Source organism: Dermacentor andersoni, chromosome 4 (genome assembly GCF_023375885.2).
Source record: "Dermacentor andersoni chromosome 4, qqDerAnde1_hic_scaffold, whole genome shotgun sequence".
In the NCBI taxonomy this organism is placed as follows: domain Eukaryota; kingdom Metazoa; phylum Arthropoda; class Arachnida; order Ixodida; family Ixodidae; genus Dermacentor; species Dermacentor andersoni.
Genome location: NC_092817.1, coordinates 37,453,767 through 37,466,643, shown reverse-complemented (window position 1 = coordinate 37,466,643; position 12,877 = coordinate 37,453,767). Strand labels below are relative to the sequence as shown.

At 43.9% G+C, this 12,877-nt stretch overlaps 2 protein-coding genes across 3 annotated transcripts in view; one reads left to right on the top strand and one right to left on the bottom strand.

Annotated features, from left to right (window-relative positions):
* Positions 1 to 818, bottom strand: part of LOC126536934 (serine/threonine-protein kinase DCLK1) — a 46,017-nt gene extending 45,199 nt beyond the window's left edge. Inside the window, exon 1 of one of the 2 annotated variants that reach the window (XM_050184003.3) lies at positions 666 to 818. The gene's annotated coding sequence lies outside the window, so the exon portion shown is untranslated. Of the gene's footprint in view, positions 1 to 535; positions 642 to 665 lie in introns of those variants that run through there. The other variant, XM_055073618.2, reaches the window with a different exon arrangement.
* A 262-nt stretch (positions 819 to 1,080) lies between these two features.
* Positions 1,081 to 12,877, top strand: part of Ufsp2 (UFM1 specific peptidase 2) — a 41,538-nt gene continuing 29,741 nt past the window's right edge. The window contains exons 1-4 of the mRNA XM_050184007.3: positions 1,081 to 1,340; positions 1,923 to 2,141; positions 8,016 to 8,226; positions 10,185 to 10,372. Of these exons, the coding sequence (XP_050039964.1) occupies positions 1,296 to 1,340; positions 1,923 to 2,141; positions 8,016 to 8,226; positions 10,185 to 10,372 (663 nt within the window). The 5' untranslated portion in view covers positions 1,081 to 1,295. The remainder of the gene's footprint in view (positions 1,341 to 1,922; positions 2,142 to 8,015; positions 8,227 to 10,184; positions 10,373 to 12,877) is intronic.

The window sequence follows — 12,877 nt, the reverse complement described above, 5'->3', positions numbered from 1 at the left end:
GAATTTCGCAGCGAGAGCGCCTGCGTGGTTTCTTCGAAGCGGCCAAAGACCGCCGGCGGTGGTTTTGTCAGTTCTTTTCTACGCGCCAAGAACTGCAACGCACGCCCTGCCGAGCAGCGGTGGGTGGAGCGGCGCTTAAAAAGGAAGTCGGCATCTTTGCTCAAAACGCCCGCGTAGTACGCTCGTGAGCTCTCTGAACGGCTCACCGACGGCACAGCTGTTGAAGGTCATCACAAACACCGCGTATGATATTTTTGTTTGATCTTTGCCGAGAGCGAGTGACATAATCGCACTGACACACCTTGAAATTCTTATGGGGGTACTAAGAAAGCATGCACAATATGCTTTACCAGATTGCGTCTTAATGCACGGGCGTCATAAACGCATGTGCTCACTGATCACTGGCGATTTCATAACCTCACATGATTATTGTCCGATCACTAGTTCATCACTTCAACGCGAATGGGAAAGTAATCGCGTGCGCGCGCGCACCTACGAGCTGCAATGTCACCAAAAGAGTTTTACGTCAACTTACGCACATCAAAGAAAATAAAGTTGTTTGCATGCCGAAGCCGCCGATGCAAACCCAAGCAGTCGCCAACTTGTGCGTCCCGTCACGAGCAGATCGGGGCGTAAGACGTTGCCGTGAAGAGCAGGACACTCACCCGTTCTTGCCGGTTGGCTGCATTTTAGCTCTGGAACCACGGCATTCCTCAACGCTTCGTCACCGCCACGCAATGCTGAATATCAAAGGAATATACCTCGCCTCAAATCGTACGGGCAAACAGAAGCAAGGAGGTCGTGGTGATGGAGACGGAGACGCGTTAAAAGTTTCAGAAAACGCCGTGATAAGCCGCTACGAACGATCACAAACTATGTTGATGATGATGGTTCTGGCTAGTTCACGTTTGGCCAGCGCTAGTTTGTAATTAAATAAATTTAATTTATTTATATCTCTTAGTGAACGTTTAGGCAGTTGAAGTTAACAGAAATTTGATATTTAAAGTTTAAACATGTGTTCCCGGCTGGTCTCAGCAGGCTAGCCAACGCAGGCCGATTGTAGTCGACCTTGAACTGGCTTTGAACTTTGAAGGCTTTGACCGTCGTGCAGACTGAAGTTGTCCAGCTGTGAACTGCGTGAATTCGTTGCTGTCATGCTGTCATCTTCATGGACAGCAAACTGATCTTCAAAGGCTGGTTGTCGGTAGTGCTCTGATCGTGACTTGTGGCAAGGAAAAACGAACCTCAAACTCAAAAGAACGACTGACCCGACTTCCGCCTTGAGGACAGCGATCATGCCTGCCGCTTGCGACGTGGTGCTTTCAGAGCTGCTTTGTCAAGTAAATGCACCTTTTTGCTACAAGTTGTGCTACCTTCACGCCACTGTTATGTGACATAGGACACGTTGTCAAAGTATGCGAGCCAAGTGGCGTGCACTCGTGCCAATTTTCTTGGCACGTCAGTAGTCGGTGCGAAACCAAGCGCGCCGATTTCGCTGTCATTGAATACAAAACTAATGTGAACGCCAGAACATCCGTGTTTTTGGAGGGCGTAAATTTTGTAATTTAGTTACGTGGCTTTACCAAGTAATTCTTTATCGGCGTAATCCTGACTTTAACCTTTGCAAATCCCTCAGTATGCCAGAGCTAAACTTAATTTCTTCCACTTTCAAGGAAGGAAGCCGACAACAGCGGGAAGGAAGCCGACAACAGCGTTGTGAAAGCGTTATCAAGACTTATATATTCACCAATAGAGGAGGCGCTGCTTCACCTTATGTGCTTGAACTGTATCTGTGCTCTTGGGCTAATATGCTTGAAATATGACATGTGCTACGAAAATTTTCACTTGTTCGGATTGTTGAGCAGAGTAATTTTTTTTTTTATCTGCACAGATATGACAAGAATACCGTTTCTCTCATGCAGAGACTCCTAAAGCACCCACATAGCTCAAGTCCAACGCTCGGCTATGTGTTTGGCCACATCTCCAAGAAAGGCATCCGGTGCATAGGATGTGCTGTGCAGAATGATGGAGTCGTGCGGTCATTCGGGTACTCCGTGGTTGGAGTGTTCTGTCTCTCAAGCAGTCTCTCGGACAACGAGGTTTACGAACTCTGCCACCCACTTGTGCTCAAGTACCAGCAGGTGCCGCTTTAAGCATTTGTCTTGCTGTTACTTAGTCTGCTTAAATTGCGTTGTAACAAAATACCTTTTAATAACACATTGCTTCATAAGAAGCCTAGGCACCACAGAGGGCTAAGAGAAATTCTGTAGAGGAGGCACTTGCATTTTTATCATCTGGGGTTCTTTAACCTACACCTATGTCTCTGTACATGAGGATTTTTACAATATTCCTCCATCGGAATGCGGCCTTCATGGCTGGGAGTTGCAGTGATGACCTTGCGCTCACTAGCAGAATACCATAGTGTTTGTGACAGCTAATGACACAGGTCACTGACGTTCACAGAAGCAACAGCATTTGCTGTGCAGTTCAGGAGAGGTTGTGTTTTCCATTTGTTTATAAGTGCTGTTAGCCTTTGCAATGCATATTGGCACACACATGTTGATGAAAATTAGATTGAGTAAATTAATTTCTTTGTTCACTGCAATCATTGCCAAAGGACAGACCCTGAACAAAAGGCTCCAATAAGGTAGTGTGAGGATGTCTGAGGCACTGATAAAAGCAGTGGAAATGCACAGGTACTTTCAATAATAACATGCAGAAGCACGCAAAGAAATAAGCAATGTAATTAACAGAGTATACATTGCAAAATATGTGTTGTGTATTCGATTTTGGTTTCTTTTTGTGATCACCGCGTCTAATGGTGCCAGTATCATCCTGTGTACATTAAGCAGGTGTGTTCCAATAATCAGTAGTTTGGCTATACTCATGTATGGCACATGCTGCTACTAAAGTGTGGTTATAAAAATATCACAGTTTAACCTTAAGGGCAAAGCAATGAATGTGATAGCAACATGTTAGAATATTACACGAATAGCAAGACTCGTAGGTGTAGAGCTAGGCAGTATGAATTGAACATAAGCTAAGTAAAAACGAGCTGTTGTGCTGGGGTCCTCTGTTTGAATCCTGCCATCGGACAATTTCATTTAGGTTTATTAATTAAAGCCGTCGTCTTTCTTCGGGACTTTACCACTACTTTGCCATATCGAGTATGTTTCAAACCTCTTTCCTGGGACAATCCCAGTGGTAGTGCACAACTGTGCCAATAAAATTGCATCATGTTAAAGTTTGAGCTCTGGTATTGTTTGGCATATTTAATATTCAAGTCTGAGAAGACTTAAGAGGAAGCTTTAGCTCGGGTGCTCCTATCTAAATACATGTAAAAGGACAATTCGTTTTTCTCAGCAACGACTGCACCAAATTTGACGAGGTTTCTTGCATTTAAAAGAAAAACTTAAAATCTAGAGACTGTTGCTTTCGAATTTTTGAGTTAGGTTGTCACTTTTTATTAAAAATTGGCAAAAATCAAAAATTTTCAAGAAAAGAAACTATCATGTTTACAACTCTGTAACTCAGCAATGAAAAATGATAATACAATTCCGTGAATTGCATCTAATAGTACATCTAAAGCGGACAAAATTGATATGTCACACGTGAATATCAAAAAATTTACTAATATGGAAATACAGCTTTTGCAGAACCGTTGTAACCAACATAAGAAGTTCACTTAAGATGCAAAATGACATACCAAATTTGTCTGCCTTAAATGATCTAACGGATGCCGTTTACAAAACTGCGATATCTGTTCTTGATGCAGAGCTATGAATTTGTAAACTTCGTGCTTTTTATTTTTTCTAACTGTCGAATATTTAAAAATCTTTTTAACAAAACTCAAGCCCTAAATCGAAATTCCGCTTCCAACAGTCACTAGCATTTCACTTTCTCTCTCAAATGCAACAATTTTCATTAAAATCGGTCCAGGGGTTATCTCAGAAAAACGTTTTTGCGTTTTACATGTATTTGAATAGGCCGCGTCAGAGTTGGGCCCGAGCTAAAGCTTCCTCTTAAGATGAAAGCCATGCGCTGCCTGTGTTTTGTTTCATGACATTTGTTTGTGGGCTGCCATTCTCAAAATCTGAGGAATAATTTTGTCAGGACTTTAAGACTGGTGTGAGCAACTTTAGTGATAGAATGTTGTGGCAATATAACCTGCATACACTGCATGTGATATAGCATGGCGTGGCATATAGCATACATATATCTAAGTATATATGGAATCTCACGGTGACGGAGTAAAAATTCGCTTGGAGTGTCCATATAATTGCTATTGCAACAAAGAAATTGCGGCAGAACCTATCTCATGATAACTGTCAACGGTAATGTCTTAGCATTGAATCGGTATAGTGACGCAACATATTGCTATCATTGAAACAAGTTATGTATCAGGTGTGTACTGCAGCGAAACTCCTCTTTTATGCTTCCCTAAGAACACTCACTGTCATCTAGAGCTGCCATCGCAAAGCCTGCCCATGGTTTCCAAATGCATAGCACACTGGTGCAACCGAGCACTGAGAAGCGTGTCATACAGCAACCGTGCTCCTCTCTTGCGCTTCTTTCTGGACACGCTGCGCCATCTAGTGGCACTGCCGAGAAGTCCGCACATGGCCTCCGAGACGAGAAGCATGGTGCGCTAATGCCTGCGAGTGCTGAGAATTGTTCCCTCACTTGACTGCACACTCAGTGGCAAATTCCCAGTGACCAAAGTTGGCAAGTGGTTCATTGAAAAGTGGCCCATACCCTCTGCATTGTGCAGCTTGCTAAAGCATTGGTGTGAAAGGCGTTCGTTGAAAAGCGGCACAGGCCCAGTGCATTTGTAGCGCAGCCTGCTAATGCATCGGGTTACTGTCCTTGAGGAACCCTTGTAACGTGGGCTTGTTTTCATTCAGCATCGGAGAAATTTAAGGAATATTTTTCTTCATTGTAGAGTGGCACACTCCCACTGGCACATACCAAGTTACCCAAGTTGGCATCAAAGACATTCATTGAAGAACGCCACACACATACTGGCACATACCCACTGACCTAAGTTGGCATCAAAGAGGCTCATTGGAGACTAGCACAGACCTAATGGCACATACATCACCATTAGCAGCAGCCTACTTTATGTCCACTGCAGGGTGAAGGCCTCTTCCTGCGATCTCCAATTACCCCTGTCTTGCGCCAACTGATTCCAACTAGCACCCACAAATTTCCTAATTTCGTTGCACCACCTAGTCTTCTGCCGTCCTCAACTGCGCTTCCCTTCTCTTGGTACCCATTCTGTCACTCTAATGGTCCAACGGTTATCTAATCTGTGCATTACATGACCTGCCCAGCGCCATTTTTTTCTCTTAATGTCAATTAGAATATTGTCTGTACTTGTTTGCTCTCTGATCTAAAACACTCTTTTTATGTCTCTTAAAGTTATGCCTAGCATTCTTCGTTCCATAGCTCTTTGCACGGTCCTTCATTTGTTCTCAAGCTTCTTTGTCAGTCTCCAAGTCTCTGCCTCATATGTCAGCACCGGTAAAATTCACTGATTGTATACTTTCCTTTTCAATAATAATGGTAAGCTTCCGATCAGGAGCTCGCAATGTCTGCCGTATGCGATCCAACCCGTTTTTATTCTTCTGTGAATTTCCTTCTTATGGTCAGGGTTCCCTGTGATTAGTAAACCTAGGTAAATGTACTCCTTCACAGACTCTAGAGGCTGACTTTTAACCAGTATTTAACCAGTCCCGTGTCTACAGGGACCCATGTCGGTGTGAAAGAGGTTCGTTGAAGAGAGTCACGTATGTTCATGTAGCGGCACAACTATCGCCTCCAGAGCTGGCAAAGAAGATGATGGCTCACGTGCAGGTAGCGCAAGAAGAGAACAAGCTAGGTGCTCAACCTGAACAGCTGCGGTAGCTGCGGCTCCCAAGATCCCACAGCACCATGGCTGGCCGGCCTAAATAAACCATGGCCACGGCAGCTGCCCCATCATGGCATCTCCCACAGATTGGTGACCCGGACAATCGAGCCCAGCCATGCCAACATCAGTGCACCGACTCTATCAAGGCATGAGTAACGTGGCCTTTCGCGGTCCAGCAGATGTCCTGCAGTTGTAGGGTGTCCGGAAATTGATATGCCAGACATCTGGTTCATCCAGCTGGGCAGCCACTTCCAACCATGCATGGAACCAACAAGGTTCCATGCTTTGGTTGGCTATGGCAGCTACCTGCTGCCATAGGCAGCTACCTATAGCAGCCACCTCTTTGCACTGCCTCCTACAGTTCACATTGCCACATAGTGACCCAAGTCGGTCTGATGGTTGGTTTCGAACTCTGTTATCTCAGCACAGCAGCTGATGCACCACCCATTCGATCACTGACTACCCAGTGACTCAGGTAGGCGGGAAAATGTTAAGCACCTAAAGAATGCTAAAGCATCAAAACAAAGCAACAGCTTATACAAGGTTGGATGACAGATTGCCAATAGACCTATAAGAAAACATATTAACATAGAAACAGCTTTTTAGTTTTACTTTATTGCAAACTATAAAGTTAGAGTGCAAATTTTAATGAATGCTAGCAGGAAATAATTTTTATTTTCTGCAAACCTATTGTTATCCCTCCATTGACTGAAAAGAGGCAGTGTCAACATTGTCTTGTGTTTGTTGCACTGTGTGTTAGCAGGCACATAAATGTTCTTTAGTGCACCATTTTTATTTGGCCACATGGACACAATTAGCGGCAGTCAACTTCACAGCAACATAATCAGCGGAATTTGTTCATTAACTTTTAACCCTGGCCTTTATTGTTCTACCCTTGGTAGTGAATCATTTTGTAAATCAAACACATAGAATTCAATTCGTTTCGAAAGTGTTTGCTTCATTATGCAGTGGGGAAATGTGTGCTACAAAGCATTGCACCCTGTTTTCATGAATGTATGTGTGCGCATGCATGTGTGTTTCAATGGCATTATTGACTGCTTTTCTTAGAGCACTCTGGAAGCATTATCAAGGTTCTGGGATGGTTTTGAAGCTGTATTGCAGGAATGAACCAATCTATCAGAAATAATCAGGCTTCATTGTTGCCACTGGTACCCTTTTATGCTAGTAGTAGAGTTTCATTGCTGTTTTATACGACCCCTGGAGTTCTGCTCAAATACTCCGAAATGATGACTTCCTCAATTTCTTGTTCAATGTCAAAAGACAGTGCAGGGCCAGAGTCATTATTCAGTCATTAGTCACTCCTACAGTAGGAGTGGCACGATGCAGGCAGGCCTCTGCCATAGCAGGCAAAGCGTCTGTGTGAAATTTTATTTTGACACACGATGTTTTTAAGCCCTGTACTAGTTATGAGAATTCTATGAAGTGAACCTTGAATAATGATTACGTTGCAACTTTGTTATGTAAATATAAATAGAAGAATTCATAGACAAACAGTGTCATTTGCTAATCAATTGTACCGCTGCAAAGTTAATGCAAATTGTGGCCATCTGTATTGTATTATGTAAGGATTCTCTTGATTTTCCATTCTTGCATGTCATCATTGGCGGGAATGACAATAGGTATCAGCTCTCGCCATTATCAGCCACTTGCTGCAACAGGTGATAATATAGAAGTATAATCGAAGGCAAGGAATCCTAACGTAAAACAGCCCCTGCTAGATTCCTTATTATGTTTACAAAGTTTTAGAAATGTGAATTTGAGCAGAAATTGCTGCATCACGCTGATTAACTGAGTTAGTCTGCCCTGTACAACAATCAGGTGCCTCTAAATCTGACAGCAGATTTTTTGTTTAGGTTATGAAACCTTTGAAGTGTCTGAGCTCGTATAATATGCAATCCAAAATAGAATTGTGAGTTATGTGTTGTGCATTCAATTTATGTCAAAATACAGTTTGATGTTGACATTCACAAGCAGTGAGGCATTTGGAGTTGTGATATTGCACTTCTTGAAACATTTGTTGAAGTTTGCAAAGCCTGCAACGTATTAGTTTATAGGAACCACTGAAACATTTTTCTCGTTGCAGGAAGGTACCATGGGGAGCAACCTTGAAGTGGCTGTTGTTCTTCATACAGATAAGAGCAAGACAGCTGTTTCAACCCAGCTTGTCTCTCTCGAAGCAGACTGTCCTCTGGAACCCAAATCAGTCTCTGTAGTGCCAGATGTGCATGTTGGCACATGCACACTTCGAGCTCGTGCTTCTCTGGTGATGTCTTTTGAGATGGACCCTGACCCCAGTAAGTGGTTAACAACTCACTGTTGCACCTGACAAAGCCAGCATTGTAGACATCAAGAGAGAAAACTCTTTATTAAAATGCAGAGAATTCTGCTGGAGTATATGTAGGCACCTGCATGCTACTCTGACATAGGGAAGGGGACCAGGGAAAGGAAGGAGAAGGAGGGCAGGAAAGGGGAAAAAAAGCAAGAAAATATATTGTGTACAGGTGAGACAAAGATAATGGTGGGGATTTAAACAGGCTAGAACTTGTCTATTAAGTCAATGTCTTGAAGGAATCTGAAAATAAATCTTAAAGCTTGGCATTGCATAGAAGGAGAAGGCATAGGACCTAGAATTCTTCCTAGATGTAGTGGCTTTTCGGAAGCAGAGCTCAGTCTACTGAAATAATCAGTCTTTTCGTCTTTGTAACCTGGACATTCTAAAAAAAATGTGCTCCATGGTTTCTAATGAACCGCAGGAAATACTAAAGTTAGAATGCAGGGTGTTAGCTGGGTGCACAACAGTGTCACTTTCGAACTAAAGGGAGTGGATGTTTTAGTTTAGGCGAGACAGGATCTGCTTTGAAAGCCCTTGGCCCCGCTTTTGTTAACCAACCTTCTGTAGTTAGTTTACATCGAGAAGGCAAAGTGGTAACACAACTCGGTGGCTTTGCTGTTCTGCTGCTGAGCATGAGGTCACTGGTTCAAATCCTTGCTGCAGTAGCTGCATTCTGATGGGGATTGTGGGGCATCAAACATGCTCTTGGGACAAAGGAATGACAGTGCCATAGCGCAAACAGTCACAAGGGAATTTATTGCAACTTTCATTCACCAATAACAGCTAGCTGAATTATTACCAACAGAACATGCCACTGGGTGCTGACGAATCGAGGAAGTCCGATTCACCGTGACAGGATATTGAGTGAATTTGTTTGCCCCATGCCGAACACCAATGCCTAATCATTCGTGTGTACTGTCATGCGAATGGTGGCGTGTTTGAACGATCATATTTATCCATCCCGGTGCCCCTCTCCGAAGCCTTTCTCTAGACGGACCCATAAAGCGGGCTGATGCGCGCATGACATCCCTGTGCCCAACCGACCCCAAGCCAAAGAGGAAGAGGCTTCTGCATTCGAGTAACCTTTGTGCCCGAATAACCCCGCCTTTAGGTGGAATTAGCAGTGCAACACTCGCGCCATCTCTCGTGCTATTCTGCAACTACACCAACTGCCAGCAGCGCACAGCCATGCAGGAAAGCTGGGTTACAGGAGATGCAAGCCATGTGGGTGAAACATGAGGGGGTGCAAGAGAGTCGAGCATCCCCACAAGATGGAATCCAAAAAATGCTGCTGTACTTAAACTTAGTGCACTTTAAGAATCTGAGGTGGTTGAATTTAATCTGTAGCCCACCACTACAACGTCTCTCAGCTTATGAGTAGCCTTGGGGCATTAAACCCCATAATTTTATTTGAAGCTTCAAGAGGCGTTGTATGTTGCTTCCATCCTTAAGACCCAAGGGCTTTTGTAGCAACAATTCTTTGATTTGGGCAAGTTGGTTCATCTTAACAGTATTCATGAAACGTGCTAAAAATAAAGATGAAACGAACACGTAAGACAGGATGGGCACGGAAAATATCAGTGCCTGTCTTGTCGTATGTGTTCCTTTTGTCTTCATCTTTAGCACATTTTATGAACACCCAGGGACTATTTTGGGACTGCTTTTGGTCAGAAATGTTGTTGTTTAAGTGGTTAAGGCAGGAAGCTGGGAGTGTAAGTTGCTTGAATTATGACGCATATTTGCCGGGCTAAGCTAAACATAGTACACAACATAAGATAGACAGGACAGGTACTTTTCCTACCTATTAAATGTTGTTTTCTGTCTGCATTCTTGGTGTTAGCACCTTGCTTTGAAAAGCTGTTGAGCCGTTGTCCTACGTTTACTGGTAATGTGAAGTCCTCTTTCTTTTCCTTTGGTTAGAGTTCCTGCTAAAAAATTTGGAAGTGGCTGCATCACGGATCAAACGCTGTCTAGCGGCTGATGTGCTCGCATTCCAATTGGACGGCAATGGCGTGCTCATGCGACGCAGCTCTCCTGAAAAAGCGCTGTCTGATTTGGTCGACCAATCGGGTGATGGAAGTAAACAGCGGCGCCTGAAGAACAGTCAGGTGATAGCATATGCATGCCATAAAATATACTGCAAGAATTTGACTCCGATTGAGTGTGATTGATTGGCCTCATCAAAGTAGTAGAAAGGGAAGCATTCATGGTTCTAATTTTACCATGGTGTGGACAGAATGAGTGACTTACAGACATATGCATTTGACACATACATGCACTAAACTCTGACTCTTTTCATTTGCAGTTGGGATTAGGTGCTTGTCTATTAAATATACCTGCCGATCTGTCAGTTGCACCATTTTTGAGAATTGTGTCAAATATGAGCCAGCTAGCTCAAACAAAGATTCTCATCGAGTACATTTGTGACTGTTTGTAGCGAAATATGAGGATTGATCCAGAAATAAGGTTCCCAAAGAGTTCCAGCCACATGGGAAAGTGTGAGGCGGAATCCAGCAACACTGTTGCACGCGGCTGTTCTCCCACTCACGATTTCCCCCAGCTGTGCTTCGCTGCGCCGCTCATTCTTGGCCCAGCAGCCATCCGATATGTGGAGGTTCCCATTGTTGATCCTTCCTAGTGCGAGATTCGTTCTGTAATTCGCTTTTTGCACTCCAAAGGGACTCCACATATGGATATTTATCATCAGTTGACAGAGGTGTATGGCAACAAGTGTATGTCCGTTCAACACGTCCGAAAGTGGTGCAGGGAGTTTAATGCCAGTTGGAAGGAAGTCCACAATGAAGAACGGAGTGGAAGACTGTCGGTTTCAGAGGAGGTTATCGAGATGGTCCAATGCGAAGTGCTTCAAAACAGTAGGATCACCGGTCGTGAACTTGTTCAGATTCCTGGGAGTTCTTAAGGTACAGTGGAAAGAGCTTTGACTGAAACATTGGGGTGTCACAAGTGTTGTGCTCGATGGGTATCGCAGCTATTGGCATCCAACCACAAGGGAGAAACGCCTTGACTGTGCTCGGCAGTTTCTTCAAAAGTGTCAAGAAGATAAGGAAGGATTGTTGGACTCCATTGTTATGGGAGACAAAACGTGTGTGTTTCATTTCACTCCCGAAACGAAACAAAAATCCAAACAGTGGCGTCACCCAGAGTCACCACTCACAAAGAAATTCAAACTCCTTCTGCTGGCAAAGTCATGGCCAGTGTTTTTTGGGATCGTGAGGGGATACTGCTGATCGATTTCATGGAACTTGGGACAACAATCAACTGAGACAGTTATTGTGCAACACTAAGAAAACTCGGGTGAGCTATCCAGAACTGCCGGCGAGGACGACTGGCAGCCGGTGTAACGCTGCTTCATGACAATGCCCTACCTCACGTCTCCCGTATACCTCACGTCTCCCGTCAAACCCAGGAACTTTTGACAAACTTTGGGTGGACTGTCATGCCCCACCCACCGTACAGTCCAGACCTTGCACCTAGTGATTATCACTTGTTCTCCAAGTTAAAGGAACATTTGAGTGGCCAACGCTTCTGGAGCAACGATGAAGTCAAAGAAGAGCTGAAATGCTTCCTCAACGGTTAGTGGCAGAGTTCTACGACTTTGGGATACTGAAATTGGAGTACCATCTACAAAAATGCATAGAAAAAGATGGTGATTAAAAAGATTGTGATTACTTGGCAAAATATAGCAGTTTCATCTTTTCAATGATGTAAATTTCTATGAAAATAAACAATGTTGTCTATTTCTAAAATTGATGGGAACCTTATTTCTGGATCAACCCTCGTACATTTTTCATCCAACAGTGTACTCCTAGATTATGTTCAAACATACTATATGTAAGTGCTTTTACAGCGCAGCTTTTAAGGTTAGTTCTCCAACAGCTTTTGTGTAAAGGCGTGGTCGATATCAAATGTAAATGCAGCGCTACGTGTGTCAGAGCACAGAATTTGCTTTGAAGCATAATGATCAATAATTATAAAGTAAAAGTTGCCTTGAGTATACAGTCAACGTCTGATTTTTGGGACTGCCTAGGGGCCGCGAAAACGTCCGAGATATCGGGCACTCTGAGAAAATGAATGCATGCCTTTTACTGCCCAAAGGACTCAAATAGCCACAGGCAACTCTGATATAGCTCTGAAGGCCTGCCAAAACACATAGGCATATCGGTGCTCGTACTGTGATAGGAGGCGATGGGTGCACGCGTGTATACTTAAGGAATACATACCTTGTCTCGTGGCAATTGCCCCTTTTCACTCTTGATATGCTTCACCGCAATACTTTTTTTTTATGCTTCACCGCGTAACATTCTTGTATTGAGGCGAAGCTGACTTTGGGGAACCGGCGTTACGCAACGGTTCGTGCTTTCCGAGCTTCGAATCCATTGGCGAGGATTAAAAAGGCGGAGTCGGCGCTATAGCTAACAGCGGCGAATTGTTTCAATGAAAAACGAGGCATTGAACAGCAAGAAGCTTGGTAGCGAACGTTGAAGGAGCTATACTTAACATTGCCGCGGTGATGGCTACGGCTGCCAGCGGATCTGCCTGCGAGGCGCCGCTTCGAGGCGGCGATATAAACTAAATGGCGGCGGTTGTTACTT